Source organism: Myxocyprinus asiaticus, chromosome 5 (genome assembly GCF_019703515.2).
Source record: "Myxocyprinus asiaticus isolate MX2 ecotype Aquarium Trade chromosome 5, UBuf_Myxa_2, whole genome shotgun sequence".
NCBI classification, from domain to species: Eukaryota; Metazoa; Chordata; class Actinopteri; order Cypriniformes; family Catostomidae; genus Myxocyprinus; species Myxocyprinus asiaticus.
Genome location: NC_059348.1, coordinates 55429820 through 55457735, shown reverse-complemented (window position 1 = coordinate 55457735; position 27916 = coordinate 55429820). Strand labels below are relative to the sequence as shown.

The window sequence follows — 27916 nt, the reverse complement described above, 5'->3', positions numbered from 1 at the left end:
TAATGCATCAAAATCAATGTTGTTGCTAATCACTGACATATCCCAGACTGTGATAAAAAAATAAAATTAAAGAAAAAATAATAATAAAAATAATAATAATAATAATAATCCCCTTAGCATTTAGTATAAAGAAAATAATTCATTTTTAGTGTTTTATTTGTTTTGTTTTGTTTTGTTTTTCATAAAAAACAACAGTGGCATTATGTAAACAAACTGGCTTTTAAAGGGTTAAAATCCTGAAAATGAATGAATATTTGGTAGTTATGATCAGGACTGTTGTTAGTTAAAAAAAAATTAACTCATTGAAAGTGGAAAATGGAAAGTGGAAAAAAGTGGCAGTTTTTTGACGCGGACATTTTTGTCCTCTAAGAACCTCTGAGTAACTTGTTTAAATTGACGCACAAGAGTTAAGAATGTACGAATTAGAATGATCGCAGTTAGATGGAGCACACAAAGTGTAGGCGCCAGTGTGGCGCTGTGGCAGAATGCCGAAAAAGGAAAAGCGGATCCGGAAGTAAACACGCGCTGCTGCAGTTTCATTCTGAAGATCTTTAAATGAGGAAGATGGGAGATTTAAAATCAATAAACTGCGTTAATCTCATTATCAGCGCTTTATTTTACACATGTGAGTATAAATGTGATTGTTTTATGTTTAAATGTGTCTTTGTGGTCACGAGTTGATGAATATTATTCACTCGTTCTGGCCTGAGACAAAAATATTTCTATTTACATTTGTTATATGTTTACATTTATTTTACACCAAGAACAGTAATTGAATGTATGTTATCTAGATATCATATTAATCCTCTGTAGATTCAGGGACAGAGCGAGTAAATCTGATTTTAAGACCCTATAGTGCTCTAACAAAGAACTTATTTTTGGGATATTAGTATATTAGTATCGGGTGTTCACTGATATTCGGTATTTGAGTACCGTGTAAATACTGTAGTACATGAATGTGGTAATCATCCAGCACCATGGTATTTATCAAAGTACCGTAGTATTACGATCTTATACATCACTGTACCATGGTATCACCACAGTACTTTTTTTATTTTAATTTTTTATAAAAAGTGCATGTAAATAAATATGATTTAACCCATTTTTCAATATTAAATGCCCCATAAAATGCTACTTTAAAAAAAAAAAGCCAGGCTGTATCATATAAGAAGCAAAACTCCTATTGGCTGTTTGGAAACATGAGATGCTTTGAGAAAATGAATGTGGTAAAATCGACTCTTTTCTTTTTTTGTCCATTAAAGTCATTTTAATGAAAACATTTCCACTGCCATTTGATGTATTTCTAAAGCTAAGTATTTTTGACACGTTATTTAACTAATTATAATATATATATATATATATATATATATATATATATATATATATATATATATATATTAATATTTTTAATTGTATTATTTTATTAATTAATTATATATATATTTTTCTTAATTCTTGTCATTTTTATTTGAATTATTTATGGCTTTAAATTGCGAATTTATCAAGCATACTTTTATTCACGTATAATTTCTCTGTACATTTTACTCCTCTGACTATATAGTCATACAGACAGTAATAAAGCTGTCTGAGTAAATGTAAAAAGATTTTTCAATTTAATACTTGTGTGTCAATTTAAAACAAAATAAAAACAAAAATGTCCACGTCAAAAAACTGCCATAATAATATTATATATGAATATTATTTTCCACTTTCACTGACTCATTTTTTTAACCAACATCAGTCCTGATTATAACTACCAAATATTCATTCATTTTCAGGATTTTAACCCTTTAAATGCCAGTTTGTTTACATAATGCCACTGTTGTTTTTTATGAAAAAACAAAAACACAAATTAATTATTTTCCATTTACTAAATGCTAAGGGGATTTTTTTTGTTTTGTTTTGGGATTATCACAGTCTGGGATATGTCAATGATTGACAACAACATTGATTTTGATGCATTATTATTTTTTGTGCAGTGTCAGATTAAAAACAAAAAGAAGAAAAACAAAATCACACTCAGGTCCTTAGAGGACAAAAATGTCCATGCCAAAAAAACTGCCATAAATATATTATATATTAATATTATTTTCCACTTTCAATGAGTTAATTTTTTAACCAACATCAGTCCTGATCATAACTACCAACTATTCATTAATTTTCAGGATTTTAACCCTTTAAATGCCAGTTTGTTTACATAATGCCACTGTTGTTTTTTACACACACACACACACACACACACAAATTTCTCAATACACACATACAAAACACACTCTGACATCCATACCAACACACACACACAATTTTATCTGCATCATTTATTCAACTGGCCTGCAGTGCTCTATAATACAGCAAACAGAAAATAGGGGAAAAGCTTGTATTTGCTCCATAGGCTAAACATGAGAAAAATGGCGCCATCTGGTGGAAAATATTAAGCATTTAATTTTGAATCCAGGACTCCGGAATGAAAGCATAATATCGTAGAATTCATGATTTTATGCTTTAATGGCACTGGGATCAAATATTGCAGTTTTAATGGGTTTCAATGGGGACATTTTTGTCCTGAAGGTCCTGAGTGTAACTATTTTGTGTACACAGTGTATTGTAGATGTATTATAGGAACTGAGGTTGAAATATCAAAATTCCTCCAAAAATACACACCTTTGGCTAAATTTATGACGTTGCCATTAACACAGCTGAAATGATCGAAAAAACAAAAATGAAAAAGAAAAAAATGTCCCGAAGGTCGCACAAGGGTTAAGTAAAATGTACTTCTAAAAGGTGTTAACCTTTGATTTGTTTACTTGGAGAAGGTTAGTAGTTGCAGAATATTTCAGAAAGTCAAAATGATTAAGTCCAGCCGAGATTTAAATGTTAGTGTATATTGTGTGATTATTGTGTTTTGTGTTGTTGTAGGTGTGAGCTGCAGTTCAGTGGAACAGAAGATCTATGTTGAACTGAATGATACGGTACCGTGTGTTCGACTGCTGAATGCCACACATCAGATCGGATGCCAGTGTGAGTATCAATTCTGATAAATGGCTCTGTATAATCATACACTTCACAGCTTTATTACTGTCTGTGTGACTATATAGTCAGAGGTGTAAAATGTACAGAGAAATTATACGTAAAGAAAAGTATGCTTGATGAGTGCTTTGTACAAATTCTCAATTTAGTACTCAATTTAAAACCACAAATAAATAAAATATTTAAAACAAAAATTAAATAAAAATGACAGTAATTAAGGAAAAAAGTAATCAAAATATTCATTAAAAAAAGAATTAAATTAAAGAGATTCACAATGTCAAAACATGAAAAAATATATATTCTAAAAAATATTTTATTTAATAATATTTAAATGACCACTGACTGTAGATGTGATTAATTACATTTTACACTGAAAATGATTTAATTGGCTGTTTTAAATAAATCTCATTAAAAATTAATGCCATGGTAGCTCCTCAGTAAGATGGACAAAAATAAATAATTTGAAGATAATGAAAGATTTAGGTCATAATAGCCTGTTAAATGTATTCAAAATCAAAATTAGTACAGTACAGTTACTAAAATACTTGACACATCTGTAAATAACTCATCGTCCCTCTCTCTGTCTCTCTCAGCATCTATATCAGGAGACACTGGTGTCCTCCATGTGTTGGAGACAGAATCAGACCTGGACTGGATTCTCAGCACTGGACCACATCCTCCTTACATGGTCGTCATGGAGACGGCCTTCTTCAACAGGTAGTGTAACATCAGTTTCTCAGTCTGTCTGTCTCTCTTTCTGTGCATCTGATGTGTGTTGTGTTTCTGTAGATCGGTGATGTTGAGGATGAAGAACTCGTCCAGGGTCGCTGGAGTCGCTGTGATTGTGTCAAACACTGGCCCTGCTGACGGATACTCACCCCACACCACCTGCCCCAACCAGAACACAGGTGTGTGTGTGTGTGATGTTTTTAACAGTCAGTAGCCCACAGGGCTCGACAATAAGGACTGCCCGATGGCCCGGGGCCAGTGTGAGAGAGATTCAGGCCAGTTGCTAGAACTGTCACTTGCCCGATCAGGCCAGTGCTGCATTTATAACATTAGTGCAAGCAAACAACAAGTGAGAGAGCACAAAAATTACACTGAGCAAACAAAGTATTGTAACCGATGAGTAAATGTGATTCTATTTAGCTCGCAAAGATGCATGAGAGCATAATATACTGGATGCACCAAGGCACAGTTGCGTGCACGCATAAGAGCATGCAGACACCGAGCGCACTCTCCTAGCACTGTCCTCGCTCTTTTCCAAGTGTCTTAGCAGCAGCTATTACCAGTGTGAAAAAAATAGCAGGAAAAAAAACACTTTTGCTTGTCTTGCGCAACATTTAAAGTAGGCCTGTCCCCGCACATTCCGTGTTCATTGTTTTTACATGTTGGTGAAAAGTAGTAATCCACACATTGGAACACAAGAAATCAACAGTTTCTTTCCTTAGGACTGAAAATCCATGTCTCTCCATGCATATGTCTCATCATCATCTCTCTCCGTGCAGCGTGGACTGTTTCACATGCATGTGCTCTCGTAAAGGGTCAGAGCGCTAGTTTTAATCCCACTGTAAAAAAACCAAACACATTTTCTCATTAATTTGCCTTTAGAGATGAAGCGTAGAATGAGACATAATAAACTTTGTTAAACCCTGATTATACACGTGTCTGGAAATCACGAGCTGCTCAATATCCAAAATGTAAGTATACATTTAATTAGGTGATGTTTCAAAACGTAAACGTAAAATTAATTCGACATGATAATGGCGTTTGATATGAAAAGAAGCAAAACTGCTATTAGGCTATTATTATCAGAGCTGTTCAGCTGCAGGTTGAAGATGAATATTTGAAACAGTCTACTTCATTTCTTCCTCATAAAACACCTGTTACGTGTCTCATTTCTGAACCGTACAGGTATTTTTGTGCTTTGTATATCAGTCAGGGTTGGTCTTGTTTGGGTTGTCTGATTTTAAGTTTATATCCACATTCTTAATTCATAATTAGGCATATCTACCTACTGTATATTACACAGTCACAACCAATTTAGTAGCAAGTCTCCTCTCTCAGGGATTCATATGTTTATTACATTCAGCCAGTAATCACATCTTTAACTCAGTGATTCAATCTTTGATGCTGTGTGTGAAAACACTACACATGGCCAAAAGTTGCATGACTAAACGGGTGACCGAAAACCATAATCTCCTCCACTGATGGGGCCAGTGAAAATTTTGGTGGGGCCAATAAAAATCTGAAGCACTGGCCCAACCGGGCCAGTACAAAAAATCCTTAGCGTTGAGCCCTGGCCCAGATGTGATTGTTTTGCTGTAGAGGTGGGGTGTACATTTCATCACAGTTCAGAGTCTTTTCTCATTAAATTGCTTAAATATCAACCTCTTATTCAAGGCAGCATTAGGTTATAAGTGAAGTAAAGCTCTTGGAAGCTCATGTGCACAGGTAAGTAGCGAAGGCATTGCAGATTTCGTGTCTGTCTAAGACGACGACCAAGGTTTTTTGCATAATACTTTTAAATATAAACAAGCCCAAAATGCACCAGGCTTGAGAATATCTCACTAGATGAGGTTTAATGAGGAATAAGTTTTATTATTATTTACTAGATATGAAGTTGGAGACACAGTGTATGTGCTGATGGGGCACGTTTCAATATAGTCAATGTTTTCGCTTCAATTTAGAACACTTGATTATCTAATCATAAAAACAAAATATGCATTGAAGTCAGAATATAAATATGGATGAATATTGTCAATGATAATAGATTTAGATGCAGCAAATCCCCATGGGGTGTCAGTGATTGTTTTTATTTCACTTCTAGAGGCCGCTGTTATACTGTAGAAAACCCCAGTCAAATCAAATCAAATCAAATCACTTTATTGTCACACAGCCATATACACAAGTGCAATGGTGTGTGAAATTCTTGGGTGCAGTTCCGATCAACATAGCAGTCGTGACAGTGATGAGACATATACCAATATACAATAACATCAAATTAACACAACACAATTTAAACATCTGTTATACACATAATTACACTCAACAGTATATAAATAATAACATACACTGTACAGTATACAATACGCACTATATAGATACACATTATTCAATAAAAATAAAAAATAAAAATATATAAAAAGGTATATATAGTATATATAGAATGTACAGTAGGTTGTATTGTACTGTATTGACATTCAGGCTGTCGGCTGATAGTCAGTTGTTAAGAGAGAACATAATATAATAATAATAATATAATTTATGACGGTCCGGTGTGAGATATAAGAGTAAGAGTAATAAAGTGCAGTGCTGATGTATTTGATCGTGGGAGATCAAGAGTTCAGAAGTCTGATTGCTTGGGGGAAGAAGCTGTCATGGAGTCGGCTGGTGCGGGTCCTGATGCTGCGATACCGCCTGCCCGATGGTAGCAGTGAGAACAGCCCATGGCTCGGGTGGCTGGAGTCTCTGATGATCCTCCGAGCCAGGCGGAGATGCAGCCAGTCAGGATGCTCTTTACGGTGCAGGTGTAGAAGCGTGTGAGGATGTGGCGGTTCATTCCAAACTTCCTCAGTCGTCTCAGGAAGAAGAGGCGCTGATGAGCCTTCTTCACAATGACTTCATTGTGGATGGACCATGTGAGTTCCTCAGTGATGTGGACACCCAGGAACTTGAAGCTGCTGACTCTCTCCACTGGTGCTCCATTGATGGTGATGGGGCTGTGTTCTCTGTCTTTTCTTCTGAAGTCCACCACAAGTGGGAAACCACAGTGGGACCACAGTGGTTTTTTCCACCACAGTGGGAAAAAACCATCAACATTGATTTTGGCCGATAATCGGCACAGATTCATCTGTAAAATCAATATATCTATCTACCTCTATTATAAAGAGAGATACTGTATGTAACAGTACATCCATTGAGAGTCAAATTATATTTTAGCTGCTTATTTTTAGTTTTTACCTTAGTAATTAGTACCTCTGTTTTGTCAGAATTGAGTAGAAGGAAATTTCTGGCCATCCAATCTTCGATACACTCTGCTAATTTGGAGAATTGTGAAATTTCGTCGGGTTTCGAAGAAATGTAAAGTTGGGTATCGTCGTCATAACAGGGGAAACTTTTACCACAATTTCTGATAATATCTCCCAGGGGAAGCATGTATAAGGAGAAAAGCAGAGGCCCTAAAACTGATCCCTGTGGCACTCCATACTTTTGTTTGATTTGACAATTCTTCGTTTACTCAGACAAAGTGGTAGTGGTCTAGTAAATAGGACCTAAACCATTCTAATGTAAGTCCACAAATGCCAATATAATTCTCCTGCCTATTCAGGAGAATTTCATGATCTAAAAATAAGATCATTATTTTTAATAACAGCCAGTTTCGATAACAGCCAGTTTCGATTGAATGATCAGACATGCAGTATGTGTCATTACTGCTTATATTATTGGTCCAGTTAGAGTAAATAGGTAACACTTTACAATAAGGTTCCATTTGTTAACATTAGTTAATGCATTAGTTATCATGAATAAACAATTAAGAATATATTTGTTACAGCATTTATTAGTCTTTGTTAATGTTAGTTAATGTAAATAAAATTGTTCTTTGTTAGTTCATAGTGCATTAACTTATGTTAACTGATACAACTTTTGATTTTAAAAATGTATTAGTATATGTTGTAATTAACATTAACTAAGATTAATAAATGCTTAATAAGTATTGTTCATTATTAGTTAATGTTAACTAATTTTGTTAACTTATGTTATCAAATGAAAACTTATTGTAAAGTGTTACCAGTAAATAATAATATTTGAGTTATTCATTATTAAAACTTAATAACAGCCAGTTTCGATTGAATGATTGAAGTTACTTATTGCATTCAAAATAAATGCAAAGACACATTTAAAATGTTATTTTATTTTCATTTGCATATCCATTCACAAACAGCTATTACATGTTGCGGTGGCGGCGAGACGGGGTCCGGTTTGTCCTATTAGATCTTACACAGCTGTCTTGTTTATATAAGATATATATAGGAAGAAGAAAACCTGTCACGGAGTCCTCGCCATTAGCTGAAGTCATCAAGACTCTTGCCAGCATCCACCAGATGCAGCATTAAGCCCTCCTGGACCTACGTGCGGAGAAGGAACAGCATTTACAGGTCCTGCCCCAAGCCCAGGCAGAGGACTGACAGGTAGTATGGAGCCTGATGGCCCAAGGGAGTACTCCAGTAGCACATCGGCCACAGCCATGGCCACGCCCAACATCATGCCTCTGAAAATGGGGCCGCAAGATGAACCTGAAGCCTTCATAAAGCTCTTCGAGCAGGCAGCTGAAGCATGGGGCTGGCCATCCAATGGGCAGCCCAACTGCTGCCCTTGCTGTCCGGCGAAGCACAGCTTGCAGCCCAACAACTTCTGGTCGCAAACATCCTGGAGTACATGGACCTAAAGCGGCCCATCTTGCAGAGGGTCGGCCGCAATCCAAAACAAAACCAGCAACGCTTCCAGATGCTGCCATTCAGCGAATTCAGTCGCCCGTTTGCCTTTGCCCAACAGCTCCGTGATGCCTGTCGAAGGTAGTTGCTGTCAGAGGATCGCGACGCCGGAGCTGTTATCGATCTTGTGGTACTGGAGCAGTTCGTCAGCAGGCTACTGAAAGGGATGTTGGAGTGGATCCAGAGCCATCGCTCGGCATCACTTACGGAAGCAATCCAGCTGGCTGAGGACCATTTTGCGGCATATTTGGGGGTTGGGAAGCCCTCTTTCTCTCTCTCCCTCTCTCCTCCCTCCCCCTCTCCTTCCCCTCATCCTGTTCCTATTCCCTGGAAATGGGGAATTATAACCCTAAAACCAGTTCCTCGGTCCCGTGGACCTTTCACCCACTCTCCCCCACAGGCTGGTGAATCCGCTGCCACTGTGTGCGTGTGAAGTCTGGGCCGGTCTGCTGGAGCTGCGGGGAGCCTGGGCACTTCCAGGACCAGTGCCCTGTGATGGAGGTGGAGACATTGGTTTGGATCCCTGATGCACCACATGCCGTCCCCGATCAAGCAGGAGTGTGCTGGATACCTGTGAGTATTAAGGAGGGTACATACCAAGCCTTGGTAGATTCAGGTTCTAACCAAACCTCCATTCACCAAAGCTTGGTTCAATCCGAGGCTTTGGATACAAGCCAGCGGGTGAAGGTAAGGTGTGTGCATGGGGATATTCAAAATTGCCCTGTAGTGACAGTCATAATTCAATTTCGGGGACAAAAGCATAGTCTCAAGTCTGCGGTTAGTAATCGCCTCTCCCATCCACTAATTTTGGGTGAGAATTGGTCGGACTTCCCCCGCCCTTAGAGGATTCCCTGCAGGGGATTTCCCTCTGGAACAGATGCGAGACGAGACCTTTCGGCACGACTGAGACCAAGTGAAATTGATTGATTGGTCAATGCCTCCAGTCAGACATTGCACTCTCATAACTGTATTTTTCAGTTATTAAGGATTGGTTGTATCAAGTGACACAGGACACTCAGACAAAGGAGGATACAACCCAATTGTTAATACTGAAGAGCCATAGGAAATGCTATTCCAGATGGCTCATCATAATCCGATGGCGAGTCACTTAGGGCAGGAAAAAACACTAAACCATCTGATGGCCCATTTCTATTGGCCGGGCATTCGCGGGGATGTTTTCAGATGGTGTGCGGCATGCCGTTAATGTCAGCTGGTGAATCCGGCTGCCACCCCGAAAGCGCCATTGTGCCCCATTCCATTGATTGAGGTCCCCTTCGAAAGAATTGTCATGAACCTCGTCGGGCCATTAGAGCGGATGGCATGCAGACATTGCTTTGTGTTGGCTCTGGTGGACTAGGCAATGCGATATCCTGAAGCAGTGCCTCTGTGCAACAATTCAGCGCAAAGTGTTGTGGAGGCACTCCTCAGGATAATCTCATGAGTGGGGATTCCCGAAAGAAATCCTCACTAACTAGGGCACTACGTTTCTGTCACGTACACTACGCGAAATGTACGAATTATTTGGGATTAAATCGATTCAGACCAGTGTTTACCACGGCCAAACGGACGGCTTGGTTGAACTATTTAATCTGACCCTAAAGAATATGATTCGTAAATTCGTGCATGAAGGCTCTCGAAAAGTGGCTCGAGCCCTTATTATTTGGAGTAAGAGAGGTCCCGCAAGCCTCCACGGGGTTCTCCCTATTTTAATTATTGTATAGGTGTCAACCGCGTGGCGTGCTTGATGTCCTACAGGAAAATTGGGAGGAGGGACCTTCAAACAGTAGAAACTAAATTCAATACGTTCTTGACCTGAGAGCAAAACTCCACACACTGGGGCAATTAACACAGGAGAATTTGCTCCAGGCTAAAAAACGTCAAAGTCGGCTGTATAATAGGGGTGCTTGGCTTTGGGAATTTACACCAGGAGATAAAGTCCTTGTAATGCTCCCCACATCGAGCTCTAAATTACTCGCCAAGTGGCAAGGACCCTTTGAGGTCACATGGCGAGTTAGGGAAGTTGATTATGAGGTTAAACAAACGGATAGAAGTGGAGCACGTCAGATTTACCACCTCAATCTCCTAAAACCGTGGAGAGAGGTGGTCCCAGTGACTTTGGCGATGCTGGTTCCGGAGAGGGAGCAGCTCGGACCTTAAAAGTAACCGATCGAGCCACCCCGGTCACTTGCAGAGACCACCTCTCACTGTCACAAGTCAAGGAGATTGCAAGGTTACAAGGAGAATTCTCTGACGTGTTCTTGCCTCTTCCTGGCCGTACGAATCTCATAGAGCACCATATCGAAACAACCCCAGTGGTAGTCATCCCTACCGAATACCTGAGCACAAAAAGATGTGGTTTGGGAGGAATTAAAGGCCATGCTAGATATGGGGGTAATAGAAGAATCCCACAGTGACTGGGCCAGCCCGGTGGGGCTGGTTCCGAAGAGTGACGCTTGGTCCGGTTCTGTGTGGATTATAGAAAAGTCAATGCGGTGTCTAAATTTGATGCTTACCCGATGCCTCGGATTGATGAGCTGCTCGATCGGTTATGCATGGCTTGCTTTTATTCTACGCTGGATTTAACGAAGGGATATTGGCAGATCCCCTTAACTCCCATGTCCCTTGAAAAGATGGCATTTTCCACACCGTTCAGATTACACCAATTTGTGATGCTTCCATTCGGTTTGTTCGGGGTCCCGGCTATGTTTCAGCGGCTCATGGACAGAATCCTCAGGCCGCACGCTGCTTATGCCGCTGCCTATCTGGATGACATCATCATTTTCAGTAATGATTGGCAGCAGCACCTGAGGGCTTTCCTGAGATTGTTGAGGCGGGCGGGATTCATGGCAAACCCAAAGAAGTGTGCAATTGGGTGGGTGGAAGAACGGTATCTGGGCTTCCGCTTGGGTCATGAGCAGAAAGACAACGTATGCAGCAGTGATCGTGCGTGCCATTATTTATGTTGTGCTGAAAAGCAAATATTGGTGTTACTCTTAAAAATGGAAAATAAAGACTTACAGTGGATCGTTTAAAGAAAGTAGCAAGAGATCTGTCACACTGTCACAACAGCTGCACTTTGAAAATTAAAAACAGCAGTTTGCAAAAGGAGTTTGTGCGATTCCTTCATTTAAAGTTTAACAGCAGCTGCTGGGCGAATGTCTCCTGTAAGAGCAGACGTGATAACAACGATTGTGATCAGTGAAATGTCATAAATGATGAGTTTGAATGTGTTGTGAATGTACTTACTGAAGGAGTCTTTTAAAAGTTGTATATGAGGTTTGTGTAGTAATTTTATTTTAGGGCATCTTTTTGGGGCTATTCAGAGTGAATTAGACACATGAGAGTGTATTTTAGCACAATTGTTAATTGTGTGTGTGGTTTTCTCATCTGTCAGGTGTGTATTCTGCAAGTTACGGCCCTGAACTAGCCAACTGTAACGTCACCGTATGGAACCCGCTCGGAAACGGACTGTCCTACGAAGACTTTGCTTTCCCTGTGTTCGCTCTGAACGACGAGAATCAAACTCAGGTTATCCGCCAGGTGTGTGTGTTTGTGTCCCTTATATGTGCGTGTCTTTTCGTACATTACAGAGTCTCACTTCAAAATGTCTGAATGTCATTGTACTAGATCAGTAGTTTTTAAGTGAACAAATACTTTATGGGGCTGTAAATTGTCTTTGAACTGTCATATTTATGTTGGTGTGTGCGTATGTGTGTGTGATTTTAGTGTTATGAGCTTCATAACAAGCGTGTGAACGGCAGCGTTCCTGAGTACCCTCTGTGTGCGATGCAGCTCTTCTCTCACATGCACGGCGTGACCGACACAGTGACGTGTATGAGACGCACAGACCTGCAGAACAGATTCAGCATCAACCCAGGTACACGCACAACGAAATCAGACCACCTCGAGCCATTTAATGGGGTCTTTAAAACTCCAAGCCCTCGTTTACACCTGGTTTGAAACAGGACAACCCAAAAGACAGGTGTGAAAGGAGTCCAAAATGTTTTGAGATTTGTCCACTTCAGACACATTCAGAGGTGGTCGGAACACGTGTGAGCACATTAGGCTCGTAGTGTAAGCGCTTATCTGTCTACTGACCTGTCAATCAACTGAGGTGCTAAAACAAGAGTTTAAACTTAGACGTTTACGAGCGGTTTTGAAAGTAAATAACTATCCAATTGAAACATTAGAACAAGCATATACCTGCTCAAGAACTTAACGAGTGTGTCGTTAAGCACACACATTTGAAACTCAGTTAATTTATGTGCTCCACTAAAGTAACTGACAACTCTGCTCTAAACGTCATGTTTGCTCTTAGATTACATGCAAGCACAATCACCATTGAGCAAAACACATTACTTAAGGTTTTTAGGATTACTTTCTGTTATAAGTGTACCACAAAGGCTAATTTATATTTACTATTTATATGTAACTTTTAGGCCAACTTAAAGAATATGATGAAATGCACTGACGTTTTTGTTCTGTTGATTTACGAGAACTCGGCTAGTCGAAGAGCGTTTATGACTGGTGATTTGGACTTGTCCATTTTTATTTATAACAATGGGAATCGTAAGGCATTTAACGATTCCGGTTCTGAATCCCCTTAAGGATTTTTTTTCCTCCCCTTTTCTCCCCAATTTGGAACGCCCAATTCCCAATGCGCTCTAAGTCCTCGTGGTGGCGTAGTGACTCGCCTCAATCCGGGTGGTAGAGGACGAATCTCAGTTGCCTCCGCGTCTGAGACCGTCAATCCGCGCATCTTATCACGTGGCTTGTTGAGTGAGTCACCGCGGAGAAATAGCGCATGTGGAGGCTTCACGCTATTCTCCGCAGCATCCACGCACAACTCACCACACGCCCCACCGAGAGCGAACCACATTATAGCGACCACGAGGAGGTTACCCCATGTGACTCTACCCTCCCTAGTAACCGGGCCAATTTGGTTGCTTAGGAGACCTGGCTGGAGTCACTCAGCATGCCCTGGATTCAAACTCACGACTCCAGGGGTGGTAGTCAGCGTCAGTACTCGCTGAGCTACCCAGGTGCCCCCCTGAAGGATTTTAATTCCGTAATGATTTCGGGGTTTTATTGTAGCTGGGAAGCGTTGCAGCTTAATAATTTTAGTATGATGTTACGTCCGCAGTGGATGAAAAATGCACGTTCAAGAACGTCATGAGTCAAACAGTTCCAGTATTTTTCTAAAAAAACCGGTTCTCTTCTGAACCCTATTTATTTATTTTCTGCAGCAAAAAAATTCTGGCGATGCTACGCGTACAATAAATGCAGGCTACGATCGCCTGTGGTGCCTTAGTTAGTTCAGGAGAAAAAAGTCCAGCTTCTTCCATTGTATAAATTAGCCTTAAAGGGATAGTTCACCTAAAAATGAAGTCTCGTTTACTCACTCTTTATGCCATCCCTGATCTTTCATCTGCAGAACACAAATGAAAATTTTAGAAGAATATTTCAGCTCTGTAGGTCCTCACAATGCAAGTGAATGGTGACTAGAGCTTTGAAACTCCAAAAAGCATATAAAGACAGCGTAAAAGTAATCCATAAGACTCCAGTGGTTTAATCCATGTCTTCAGAAGTGATATGATAGGTGTGGGTGAGAAACAGATCAATATTTAAGTCCTTTTTTGCTATAAATTCTCCTCTGTGCCCAGTAGGTGGCAATATGCAAGAAGAATGTGAAAGTGGAGATTTATAGTAAAAAATGACAAATATAGATTTTCTTTCTTTCTCACCCACACCTATCATATTGCTTCTGAAAACATGGATTAAACCACCGGAGTCATATAGATTACTTTTATGCTGCCTTTATGTGTTTTTTGGAGCTTCAAAGTTCTGGTCACCATTCACTTGCATTGTATGAACCTACAGAGCTGAAATATTCTTCTAAAAATCTTCATTTGTGTTCAGCAGATGAAAGAAATTCACACATCTGGGATGGCATGAGGGCGAGTAAATGATGAGAGAATTTTCATTTTTGGGTGAACTGTCTCTTTAAGAAACTTGAAGTGTCCATTAAATTACTATGTACTTTTCATCTGTACATCCTCCCAGAAGTTCTGTGTGACCCCTTGAATGATTTTAATGTCTGGGCATCCACACGGCCCCTCAACAACAGCGCAAAGGGACACGTGGCGAAAGAGAGCGTTGTCATCGCTGCAACAAGGGTGAGCAAAAGACACGTGTTACCCATGTACCTGTCCATATCTAAACACCAGTTACATGTCAGTCAAAAGTGAATCTCATGAAGAAATGTCCAGGTCATACTTCACCCCAAAATCAAAAGAAATAATTATATTTTACATACAGTAGTTTAATATATCAGTTTTAATTTGTCAACTTTAACCTGTTAGGGTCTTGACTTGACTTGTTGTTTGATTCTCTCTTTATCTGTCGTAGCTTGACGGCCGGTCATTTTTCTGGGAGAAGGCTCCAGCGGCTGAGGGAACCGTGTCTGGAATCGTCACTCTGTTGGCTGCGGTTCAAGCACTTCATCCTGTCACTCAAGAAGCTCCGCCCCCTCGCAATATTTTCTTCACCTTCTTTCAAGGGGTCAGTGAGTCACATCTGCATCATTATTAACTCACATCAGTGCGTTTGTGTGTGTCTGATCGCTGAATGTGTCTCTGTCACAGGAAGCGTTCGATTACATCGGCAGCTCAAAGATGGTCTACGATATGCAGAAACAGGAGTTTGTTATCGACTTGGATAATGTACACTCCATGCTGGAAATTGGACAGGTGAGTGACCAAACACACACGCACAAGCTCTGTTCCAAACCCTAGTGAGCTGCCTACCTAGACTGCATTTTAAGACATAATAATGATTATGCTGCCTTATAAGATTTTGGCCATATTATAAGCAGCGTTGCATGTATTCTTCACACTCACAGGGATTTATGGGCTATTTCATGTTTGTTTGTAGGTTGGACTGCACAGTGGGCGTGAACTGTGGCTGCACTCTGACCCCGTATCCCGCAGAAACAACAGCACTGGAGAGGAAGTGAGTGAAGAAGAAAGAGCATTTGTTTTATTTGAATTTTTGACCATAATCTCACCCACACTCTTTGTTTGTCTGTCTCTCTCTCTCTCCCTCTCTCTCTCTCTCAGGTCCTGGCTCTGGTGAACAACATGAATTCTGTGGCTGCTAGTTTGAACCTCACATTGACCGAACCATCTTTCAGTCAGCCGTTACCACCCTCGTCCTTCCAGCGTTTCCTGAAGGCGAGACAGATCCCTGGTGTTGTGCTGGCAGACCACCAATCGGCCTTCAACAACAGGTCTGATCACAATTAATCAATGATTGGGTTCCTTGATGTTCCAAAGGAGTTGATTCTGATTGGGCAGATCATGATTAATAACTGCTGTAATCCAAAGAGGCATAATTCGAAATAGGGATGCACCGATACCACTTTTTATCTTCCGATTCCAATATCTGAAATCTCTGTATCGGCTAATACCAATCCCGATCTGATACCAGTGTTGTATTTTTTGCATAATCAGTTTAGAATATCTACACCTCTTTGTGATGTACTCTTTTATATGTAAAGAAACACAAACCTATAACTTCACATTATTTCAATATAAAAGTATAGCTTATTAAGGAAAACTTGATTGTTAACTAGTATACTGGATAATGTAACGAACACGACTAATACACAGTATCGGTTTTGGATCGGGCTTGTCAGACCGATACCAATCCGTCTAAACATGCCAGTATCGTGGGGGTCTGGGTAGCTCAGCGAGTATTGACGCTGACTACCACACCTGGAGTCGTGAGTTTGATTCCAGGGTGTGCTGAGTGACTCAAGCCAGGTCTCCTAAGCAACCAAATTGGCCCGGTTGCTAGGGAGGGTAGAGTCACATGGGGTAACTCACCCCTGGTTCTCGCTCTCAATGGGGCGTGTGGTAAGTTGTGTGTGGATCGTGGAGAGCAGCTTGAGCCTCCACATGCTGTGAGTCTCCGCGGTGTCATGCACAACGAGTCACGTGATAAGACGGATTGACGGTCTCAGAAGCGGAGGCAACTGAGACTTGTCCTCCGCCACCCGGATTGAGGTGAGTAACCGCACCACCACGAGGACCTACTAAGTAGTGGGAATTGGGCGTTCCAAATTGGGGAGAAAAAGGGGATAAAATAAAAATAAAAATAATGCCAGTATCGGAGCTGATACCGATCCATGTCTCGGAATCGGTGCATCCCTAATTTTACATTTTCAGAATTCTTCATTTTTAAGGGCAAGTATATCTAAAATCCAATAAACCCTGAGAGCAAAGTGTAATAAAGTAATTTTGTGCCTGTGAATATTTAGTTTACTTGATAAGTGAGCATCTCTTTCACCACAAACGTGAAATACTCTAAGTACTTTGCACTTTTGTAAAGGTGTAAATAAATGACTTTTTAGTAAAAGTACTCACTATTGCAATTCACTTTTCGCCTTTGGTACTAAAGTGAAATACAAATTACCCAAAATAAAATTAAGTATTGTATTAAAGTACAAATTGATAAAAACAATTTTTAGAGACAAACTTTGATGTTTGCTTGACAAAGTCTTGTTTGAATATTCAAAATAATTTTAAAAGTTTTAAGGTTTTACAGGCCCAACATTTAGACTGATTGATTGATTGATTGACCTGTTTGAACATTCCGTCAATGTAAGTCTATGGGCTTTTACAATTTTTGATCGCTCGCTGTGCGAAAACCGTAATTCCGATCCGTTAGAAAAGCCATAGCAACCCGAGTCACAACAGTCTGAATGTCTGTGCTAGAGGTCGACCGATAGTGGATTTTGCCGATACCGATAACTAAGGTGGTGGAAAGGCTGATAACCAATAAATTGGCCGATAATTTTTCAAAATTGATTTATAGAATGTAAAAAAAAATCGTATCCTTTCCTTACTGTGACGGGCACAGACAAAGAGTCCTAAATGAATGAAATCCCAGATGCAGTTCATTTTTCAACCAACATCCCAAAAATAACCAGAAAAAATGAAGATTTGGTGCATAACATGGGACTTTTTAGGTATAGACAAGCCCGAAACACACCGGCAACTCTTATTTTGAAATTACGGAAAACTATCGGCAACTATCGCCATAGATTTTTGCCGATAACGATAGTTCCAAAAAGCAACTATCGGCACCGACTAATCGGTAAAACCGATATATCGGTCTACCTTTAGTCTATGCCGAGTTTGGTGGATGTGGCTTGAAAGCTCTAGGTGGAGTTGCAATTGATCATTTTGATCTTGGTTTAGGGATTTTGGAAAAACCCAAATCAATGTCTGTAGGATAACTACTGTATGTTGACCTAGTCAAGCTAACATAATTACTCAAATACTTCATAATTCTGTGGAAAAAAAAAACAGGAGTTTGTTTCCTGGTGGACTGATGTAAACCTGTGCACACTGACTCTTGGATATTAGGTAAAGCCAACCAATCAGATTTCAGCTTGCTGTTTTGAGGAGGATCTTGCCATTTCTGTGTGCAGTGTGTTTTAGATGGTCTATGGATGGTGTGTCATCTGAGGCCAAGGCTGATGATATTTTTCCATGTTGTTTGTCATCTGTACCTGAAACAGATACTACGAGAGTTTGTACGACACCGCAGCAAACCTGAATGTGACGTACCCGCCAAACCTGAGTCCAGACAAACAGCTTGTATACGAGTCCGACACTGCCAAGGTACCGTAACACCCGGCAACCGGACTCCGTTCACAAACAGTCCACAGTCATTTTAACTTGGTAATATTATGTCTGCTTTCTCATTTGCTATCATATTTTTTACTCATTTTCTCATTCTCTTTCTCAGTCTCTAGCTGAAGTGGCCACACTAGTCGCTCGATCACTTTACAGGCAGGCAGGAGGCGAGGAGAACGCACTCAACAACATCACCGCTGACCCTAAGATTGTGAGTCACATGACCACACACTTAAGTCTCACATGATTACATGTGACTCACTCTCTCTGTCTCTCTCTGTCAGGTCGCTCAGTTGCTGTATGGTTTCCTCGTTCAGAAGAACAACAGTTGGTTCAGATCTTTGTTGCCTCCAGAAGTGACTAAAAAAGGAGACAATGCCATGTTAGGTGAGTGTAACAAGGTTAAGATTGGGAAAGGAGGAGGCGGGAACTGGGCGAACCATCAAAATAATGTTTAACGAGAAATTAAAACATAAACACAAAACATAAACACAAACGCACACATGCCAGCTGCATGTGGCTCTCTCTCTCCTGAACTGCCGCGTCCTGCTACATTTATCCCTCTCCTCGGCTGATTAGCCCAATTGGGGGCAGGGCGTGCGTTGTCACGGCCCGGCCCCGCCCTCCTCCTCGTCACACTCCTCCCTCCTTTGCCTCAGGCCGGGGAACCCCTGGCATGACGTACATCCCCCCTCCTTTCCATGGGGGTGGGCTGCACTCTTGGCCCCGCAGGCCGGCAGGCTTTTCCCCGCCTCTCCAGGGCTGGGGAGGGGGATGAGGGGAGGAAAAAAACGAGGAGGAGAAGGAGAAGGGAGGGAAAGATCAAACAGTGAGAGAGAGAGAGAGAGGAAATACCTGGTTCGCCGGCGCCCAGATACATTGTCGCCAGGCCCTCAGCCACTCCCCAACCTCTGGCGGACAACAGCTCACTCCTCCCCTGGTGGACGGTAGTGGGTCCTCCGGCCCCGGGCAGACGGTCACACTCCTCCCTCCCTTTTCTTTTTTTTCTCTATTTCTTTTTCCTATGGGGGGGAAACGGCAGCGTGCCTCAGATCCTCTGCGGCCGGCAGTGATGTCTCCGTTCCTGGGCGGATGGCCACGGCTGCTCCTGGGTTGGCTGGTAGTGGCGAGGACTCCACGACAGCAAATCCCTCCCTCTTCCCGGGCTTCGGCACCAATGTAACAGGGTTAAGGATGGGAAAGGAGGAGGCGGAAACCGGCTTAACAGTCAAAATAATATTTTATTTAAACAAAAAGATACACAGAACACAAACGCACACATGGCAGCTGCATGTGGCTCTCTCTCTCCCAAACTGCCACGTCCCGCTGCATTTATCTCTCTCCTCGGCTGATTAGCCCGATTGGGGGCAGTGCGTGCGTAGTCACGGCCCCGCCCTCCTCCTCGTCACAGTGAGATTACACCCTGTTCCACGGAAACTGCTGGTGCCTCTTTCATAACCGGGCCGTGTTTCCAAAGACCTGACATCTAAGCGAGGCTGTTCAGAAACAAACATAGCACATCACAGCCTTTGTTCACGTCTACTAGTTTTGAGAACATCCACACATGTCTGACTCTGCCCCGTGTGGTCTCCAGGTGCTGGTCCTCCTCAGTTCTACATCGGTCTGGGCCCACGGATCCACGGTCCAGTCCACAGCGTGACGCGGTTCGTGCAGTATATTCTGGCTAACCTGACAGGAACTGTAACCAACCTCACAGAGACTCAGTGCCAGAATCCCAGCGATATCAATACTGAGAGCAAAGATGTGAGTACAACTTTATCTGTACACTTGAAACATCAGTTTCTGATGGAAGGATAAATTCATGTGCCCTAGAACATTTCAAGAGAAAAAAAAAGTACTGATTATAGATCAGTTTGGTTATTTTGAGTACGGTATATCAGCATTGTCCAATATCTGTGCCCTGTTCACAGATTAACAGAAGTGTTAGTGCCATCTTGTGTCAGATCCATAATCTAACATCAGCCATATCAATGGATAAAAAAAACCTTTTGAGTAAATATTGTGTAAAAGAAGTGTTCGTTTAATTTCTTTCTTTCTGTCTGTAACCTTCAAACCTTTTATATATATTTTTATATAATATTAGAGATTATTCTTTGTCTTCAAATAGATATTTATAAAATAGTTTAAAAAATGCATCACTGTGGGGGCCTGAGTAGCTCAGCGAGAACAGACGCTGACTACCACCCCTGGAGTCACGAGTTCGAATCCAGGGTGTGCTGAGTGACTCCAGTCAGGTCTCCTAAGCAACCAAATTGGCCTGGTTGCTAGGGAGGGTAGAGTCATATGGGGTAACCTCCTCGTGGTCGCTATAATGTGGTTCTCGCTCTCAGTGGGGCGTGTGGTGAGTTGTGCGTGGATGCCGCGGAGAATAGCGTGAAGCCTCCACACGTGCTACGTTTCCATGGTAACGTGCTCAACAAGCCACGTGATAAGATGCGCGGATTGACGGTCTCAGATGTGGAGGCAACTGAGATTCGTCCTCCGCCACCCGGATTGAGGTGAGTCACTACGCCACCACGAGGACTTAGAGCGCATTGGGAATTGGGCATTCCAAATTCCAAATAAAATTTTTTTTTTTAAACGCAACGCTGAAAGTGTGAAAGAATTGTTTGAATACGCTGCCTTTCTGTTGTTAAAAAAAATTGGTAAAAAAAAAAATGTGGGCGAAAATTTGGCTCAACCAATTTTTTTTTTTTTTTTTTTTTAGGCCCGCCCAAAAGTAATTTCCTGGCTATGCCCTTGCAGAGAACACAGAATTGACATGCTTCAAGTGAAATCAGGCATCAGAACATTATAATTTAAAATAGGAAATATCAAATACAGTTTAGACAGTTTTACAGTTACAGTTTTGTAACTAGTCGTTTGAATGGGAAAAAAATAACCCATGAAATTATCTGTTTATAGAGTGCAACAGTGCTTGTCCACTTTTTCAGCAGTCTTGTTTCCGGAAGTATTTTTACCATTCAATATTTCCATAGGGATTTCATAAAAAGTCTTAACAAAAGAGCCATGGGGCATTGCGAATGATGTAATAAAATTAAAAATGATGGACAAATCCAAAGCTGTTGATTTGAAGTTGTTAGAAACAATATATTTTAAGTTTATTGCAAAATATTCAGATTTATAAGTAGTTTGAGAGTGTAGGGAGAGTGACTTGATTGCTGCAGAGCTCTTTTGGTGCACTTTGTTCGTTGCGATTTTCTTATTGTTGGATCTTTCTCTTCAGGATCATGGATAGTGTAATTCTTCACCAGGAATTCTGCTATTAAACAATAAAATCAAAGGGCCTGGATAGCTCAGCGAGTATTGACGCTGACTATCACACCTGGAGTCGCGAGTTCGAATCCAGGGTGTGCTGAGGGACTCCAGCCAGATCTCCTAAGCAACCAAATTGGCCCGGTTGCTAGGGAGGGTAGAGTCATATGGGGTAACCTCCTTGTGGTCGCGATTAGTGGTTCTTGCTCTCAGTGGGGCGTGTGGTGAGTTGTGCATGGATCACGGAGAGTAGCATGAGTCTCCACATGCTGTGAGTCTCCGCGGTGTCATGCACAACGAGTCACGTGATAAGATGCACGGATTGACGGTCTCAGAAGCGGAGGCAATTGAGACTTGTCCTCCACCACCCGGATTGAGGTGAGTAACTGCGCCACCACGAGGACCTACTAAGTAGTGGGAATTGGGCATTCCAAATTGGGGAGAAAAAAAACAATGAAATCAAAAATAACATGGACTGTTGGCTTCAACAGAAGCATCTACCATCGATTAACAACCTCAGAGCTCTAGGTCTGTCTTTAAACATTTATACGTTGTGCTTAAAAGTAAATTCCCCCATAGAGAAAATGTATGGTATTTTTTTACTTTAGGAATCAGACTGTTGCGCTCTAAACTGGGGTAATCAGACTGATACCGATGGCTTAAAAACAAATGTTGCTATTGGTCAATACCAGTATTTAAGCATCCCAAGTTAAAGCTCCAGCCTCCAGATCTTAAAAATTTATATTGCTAATACTTTGACATGTGGCTCTCTTCCAAACTCTAGTGAGCTACCTAGCTAGACAGCATTGTGGCTGTCTGATGAAGACTGTCCCAAACTATAGGCAGCAAAATTATGCACCTTATTTTGGGCAAAAAATCCAAGGCAGCATGCATCCATGGTTGATTTGGCAATGCCATAATGCATTGCAACAGGCTCTGTGAAAATTTCCATACAATATTTGGGACCCAGGTGAGGGAAATATCGCAGATGATAACTATATTTTATTCAGTGTGGAAAGTAAATATTTTGATCTAATTAAAAATGAACCGTTTCACTCAATATTTGTCACTTGTGAGGTTCCATATCAGTTGCCTTAGAAGGTAGCTGCAGTTCACTAGGGAACAGAGGCGGTGTTTCCTACAATTCCCTGCTGTAATGTTGGATTTGTTTTTTCTCTCTCAGTTGTTCGCATACTTCTGGGTTTCGGGCTCCGTCTCTGTGAACAGCACTGGAGACCCGTTCTGTGTGCGAGCATCTGTACGTCTGTCTAAAGCTATCTCGCCTGCATTTGAACTGCTGGAATACGGATCCAGAGATTATTCCACATGGACAGAGTCTCGCTGGAAGAGCATCCGAGCGCGGATCTTTCTCGTGGCCAGCCGAGAACTCGAGGTAATTCAGAAACAACAGGACACCAGTTGATATTCCTTGAAAACTATCTATCACATTTATCCTGATGTGTGATCATTTAGTTTTAACACTTATAACAACTACACAAGTTTTGCCCCATCGTTTAGTTAGACTGTTGACTAATTTAATGTAAAAATGTAAAGTGTTATTTCCAAGATAATAACTGGACGTTATGATAAAAACGTAACCTTTGAAATGATTCAATTATTTTTTTTTTGTCTCTTCGTCTCTAATAGATGTTAACACTTGGGGTGGGCGTGGCTGTGCTGCTCTTGTCACTCTTGGTGACGTACTTCATCAGTTCAAAGGCGGAGCTTTTGTTTAGCTCCGCCCGCGATACGCCCACGACCACCTACTGAAGAGAACCAGATACTGAAGAGTCCAGAGACTGCAAGCATCCATTAAAACCCATCAAAACAAATACACTCACAGATCTGAAGCACAGATAAACTTAACTTATTCAAACCTCACAGATCAAACAGAACTTGAAATCACGTAAGGATTCTTATTGGTTTTAGCTGGACTGGTCTGAACTGGTCTGGTCTCCTGGAAAGTTGTTCATATTTGTTTTTCTCATCATTTTAATAATTCCAATTTTTTTTTTCTATCACGTGTTTGGGTGTGGCACAAAACTAAAAAGCTGATTCTAACTGAATGTGGTTAATAATAATGAGTGATTGAATGTTGACATACGTTGAGTGTCTGTTTTACGTTTGTGTATGTATGCAGTGAGTATGTGCAATAGCTTTCCGAGTGTGTAGTTTAAAGCTGATTTTGTTGTTGATCTTTTTTGTTTGGGAATGTAACACTGTCCGTTCTGTCGGAACTGAGCAGCGACGAACGAGTCAATTAGTTTACGACCACGACTACACAATAAAACTCCAAACACAGACTGACTGCTCCGAATCGCTCATAATGTTCCCAGTTAAGAGACACGGAGTTTTAAAAAACCAAATGATTAATGATATACAGCGTTTGCTTGTTGACTTGAGTTGAATGAAAGCTGTTTGATCAATGATGTCATAATTTTTCTTGAAGAAACTGATGACTTGAGAACTGAATAAACATCTTTTCCAAAGTTTTGATTTCTTTTGTTTACAGCAAGACGCTGATAAACAGCATGGAGATTAATCTCGCAATTAAGGGATTTTTTTTAATTATTATTAAAATACAACAAACACTGCCATGATGTACTGTATACTTGCATATATATATATATATTTTTATTTTATTTTTTTCACTAGAATAATGAAATTGGGTTGATATGTGCTTAATATTCATGTATATGATGTTGCAATGCAAAAGAAAATCTTGTTGGTCTCAAAAATAATGCACTCAAAATATTTTAGCCTATTTTTAAGATTCAGGCATTTTAATTTCATAACAAAATCACATCACATTGAATTGTGTAATATTTAACCAAATTAAATAAAAGATTAAAATATTAATTTTTTATTTTATTAAAGGTTACTCAATTCAATATTATGGAATTTTGTTATGAAATTAAAATGTGTAAATCTTAAAATTATTATTATAATTATTTGAGTGTAGGCTAAATTTTCTTGCCCCCATTCATAAAGAATTCATTGTCTTGTTTTTTTTTTGTTTTTTTCTCGGCTTGAATTGGAGCAATTTTTCAACATATTACTCTTCTTATAATATCTATGTGGAAATAATATAGTGCCCACTGATTTCAGAGCATTAACCTTTACAGTCTTGTTACAGGACGACACTCTTAGTATTCCGGTCAAATTTGACCGGACAGAGCAAACGTTTTTTTTTTTTTTTTTTTTTTGGCTTGAATTGGAGCAATTTTTCAACATATTACTCTTCTCATAACATCTATATGGAAATAATATAGTGCCCACTGATTTCAGAGCTTTAACCTTTACAGTCTTGTTACAGGACGACACTCTTAGTATTCCGGTCAAATTTGACCGGACAGAGTAAACATGTATTTTTTTTTTTTTTTTTTTTTATATAAAAATGTAATAAAACTAACTTCACTAAAGTAATAACATTAAAATTATGAATTTCTTTTGGAATTTTATGGTATATTACACCTGGCATCCACCTCTAAATGACTAATGATAAAATAAACACATTTTATATTACGTTCACTTGATCAAAAACACTAAACTGAAAAAATAAGGAAATATCAAAATGTGTCATGAATTTGGTGCACCAGCTGCCATCTGCTGGAAATAAAAAAGAAATGGTACATTTGCATGAAATGACAGTTATAACCAGTAGATGGCTGCAGCGATCCACACAAGCTGCATGGTCATTGTAACCAGTGTTGTAGCAAAGTTAACTTCTAGATATTAAGTTATTATGTCTCATCATAGACTATAGTTTGTCAAAGTTTAGCATTTTTTATGTTTGCAGTCAAACTTGACCATGGTGTTACAAAGAGAAGAATCAGAGTAACCATTTGTTTTGCAAACATGAAAATGTAATTCAAATTCCATCAGACTGCAAGATAACGAACAGGAAGATAATCAACAGCAATAAACAAATTATTCTTAAAAAAACAGTAATAGACAGTGAAGAATAAGACGAATAATAAACCGAAGACAGTAGAAGGGTTAAAGTGATTAAAAGCTGTACTTCCACCTTGATGACAAACAGTGATACCACTATAAACACAGGTAATCTGAAGGGTTCATGAACAGACAGCATCAGAGCAGGATGTGAATTCTTGAAGCCTTTGGTGCAATGATTAGCACTTCTGTTTTATTAGAATTCAGCAGAAGGAAATTACTTAACACTCAGTCTTTAATTAATGCAATCCAGCAGCTTGGAAAACCGTGCTAGACAGGACAGGTTATCATTTACACAAGGAAAGTGGTTGTGGTGCAACATATCGGATTTAAAAACAGCTTTTTAGAGTATTTTTGACATGAATGAAAGATTTGAAATACACTGCCCGGCCAAAACAAAAAAGTCGCATAGCTTTGATTACGGTGCGCATTCGTCGTGTCATTGTTTCAACAAACTCATACAACGTCACAACATTTATTTTCGTCCAGAGTTGCAGATCTTGTATTGATGGCGGGAGAGTCGAACCACTCTGTAAAGTTTTCTCCAGCACATCCCAAAGACTTTCAATGGGGATAGGACTGTGTGGTGGCCAATTCATGTGTGAAAATGATTCCTCATGCTCCCTGAAACACCTTTGCACAATTTGAGCACGACGAATCTTGGTATTGTCCTCCTGGAATATGCCTGTGTCGTCAGGAAAGAAAAACTCCATTGATGGGATAACCTGGTCATTCAGTACATTCAGGCAGTCAGCTGACTTCATTTTATTGGCGCATAACGTTGCTGAGCTTTGACCTGACCAATCGAAGCAACCCCAGATCATAACACTGCCTCCAGAGGCTTGTACAGTGGGCATTATGCATGACGGGTGCATCATGCGCTTCCCTTCTTACCCTGATGCGCCGATCGCTTTGGAATAGTGTACATCTGGACTCATCAGACTACATGACCTTTTCCATTGCTCCACAGTCCAATCTTCATGCTCCCTTGCAAATTGAAGTCGTTTTTTCCGATTAGCATCACTAACAAGTGGCTTTCTTCAGATATGGTTGTTTAAGAAATGAGAAGCTGGTCACGAGGCTTTACCCTGCTCTTCCTGGCTAATTCAGAGTCTAGGGGACGGGGGCTTTTAACATCTCTTAAGAAGTTATGGGAGAGAGACTTGAATTCTATGTCTAGGGATGCAAGGGTGCACCTCATTCAATTTAAAATTCTGCATCATTTTTATTGGACTCCCTCTAGATTGTATAGACTTCGCCTTAAAGACACACCTACTTGCTGGCGATGCCAGTTGAAGGATGGTGACATAGCCAACATTTTTTGGTTCTGTACTAAGATTCAAAAGTTTTGGTCAAGGGTTCAGAGTTATATCTGCGAGGTCTTGGGCACTCTGATTTTATTCTGCCCCAGGCTTTGTGTTTTGGGTGATGGGGCAGGTATTAATGTAAGGGACAAACACATGAAAAACTGTGTGATGATTGGCAGGAGGGTGATTCTTGGGGGATGGAAGTCGGCTGGTGCGCCCTCATTTCATGATTAGTGCACCGAGTTGGGCAAAGTGGCGGCTTTCGAGGAGATGTCGTATAGACAGCTGGGCAGCTTGGATACTTATGGCAGGAAGTGAGGCACTTATTTGGCCTTCCTGGAGGGTTGTCGGGGAGGAGCAGTGGAGAGGGACAGTTTAGATTATATATATACAATTAATTGATGTGTGGATTTCTTTTTCTTTGATGTTGGCTGATTTTTCATGTCATCGGGTGTTTTCTTTGAACTGTCTGTTTATATGTGTGTCTGTGTTGTTTAGTGTCTGACCACTGGGATGTATGTTGGGTGACGGGGGGTGGGGGGTGGGGGGTGGGTGGCATATGTTGATGAAGGTTGATTCCATGTTTCCATGTGTTGTTTGTGTTAATGTGAGTTTGGAATCAATACTTGTTAATGACAAAAAAGAAAAAGAAATGTGAAGCTACACACTGCATCACATAAGGAATGAATAAAGGTATTGCGAGTGGACCCAAAATAATTGCAGGAAATGCAATATTTTTTTTGAGGGAACCGTGGGCATCATTCATAAGTGGGATGGGTGGGCCATGTCCCCACCACTTTTTGAAATAGTTTTCATCCGGTATGTGTCAGAAGAAACACATCAAAGCTCACTCATGTTATACATCCACCTATGAGACAACAACTTTACCATGAGACCAATCAGTCATTTTGGCTAAAACATTTGCAAATCCATGCATCTATCCACTGACTAACCAAATCCTAGTACTGACAGTGTTAGATGAATGGAAGTTATCAAATTATTTATGGGAAATATTTATTAGACCACTTGAAATGGTCATCAAGAATGACTATTTATCATTTTGTTGTATCATGCTGGCTGAGCCATTAAAATGTTCATAGCGCCAATGAGAAAATGTACCTAAAAATGGCTTGCACACAGTTGTTTCTGCATA

General features: G+C 40.4%; 1 protein-coding gene across 2 annotated transcripts; it reads left to right on the top strand.

Annotated features, from left to right (window-relative positions):
• The first annotated feature begins 493 nt into the window (after positions 1-493).
• Positions 494-23991, top strand: LOC127441331 (nicastrin-like). Of its 2 annotated transcripts, none has more exons than XM_051698626.1 (17): positions 494-625; positions 2917-3018; positions 3621-3744; positions 3817-3935; positions 11917-12062; positions 12249-12399; positions 14589-14698; positions 14931-15083; positions 15167-15271; positions 15456-15533; positions 15641-15810; positions 18109-18211; positions 18339-18437; positions 18511-18613; positions 19821-19990; positions 22686-22895; positions 23150-23991. In XM_051698626.1, exons 1-17 carry the CDS (start codon positions 556-558, stop codon positions 23270-23272), a joined length of 2136 nt encoding a protein of 711 aa, XP_051554586.1. In that variant the 5' UTR covers positions 494-555; the 3' UTR covers positions 23273-23991. The 2 variants fall into 2 exon arrangements, with proteins under 2 accessions (XP_051554586.1, XP_051554585.1); XM_051698625.1 differs by having other exon boundaries at positions 14586-14698.
• The last annotated feature ends 3925 nt before the right edge of the window (positions 23992-27916 follow it).

Bases quoted from the DNA above. Each gene is read 5' to 3' on its own strand.
- LOC127441331 (XM_051698625.1), top strand. From the start codon at position 556: ATGAGGAAGATGGGAGATTTAAAATCAATAAACTGCGTTAATCTCATT. The intron at 626-2,916 runs GTGAGTATAAAT...GTGTTGTTGTAG, and splicing joins CAGCGCTTTATTTTACACAT to GTGTGAGCTGCAGTTCAGTG. The intron at 15,084-15,166 runs GTCAGTGAGTCA...TCTCTGTCACAG, and splicing joins TCTTCACCTTCTTTCAAGGG to GAAGCGTTCGATTACATCGG.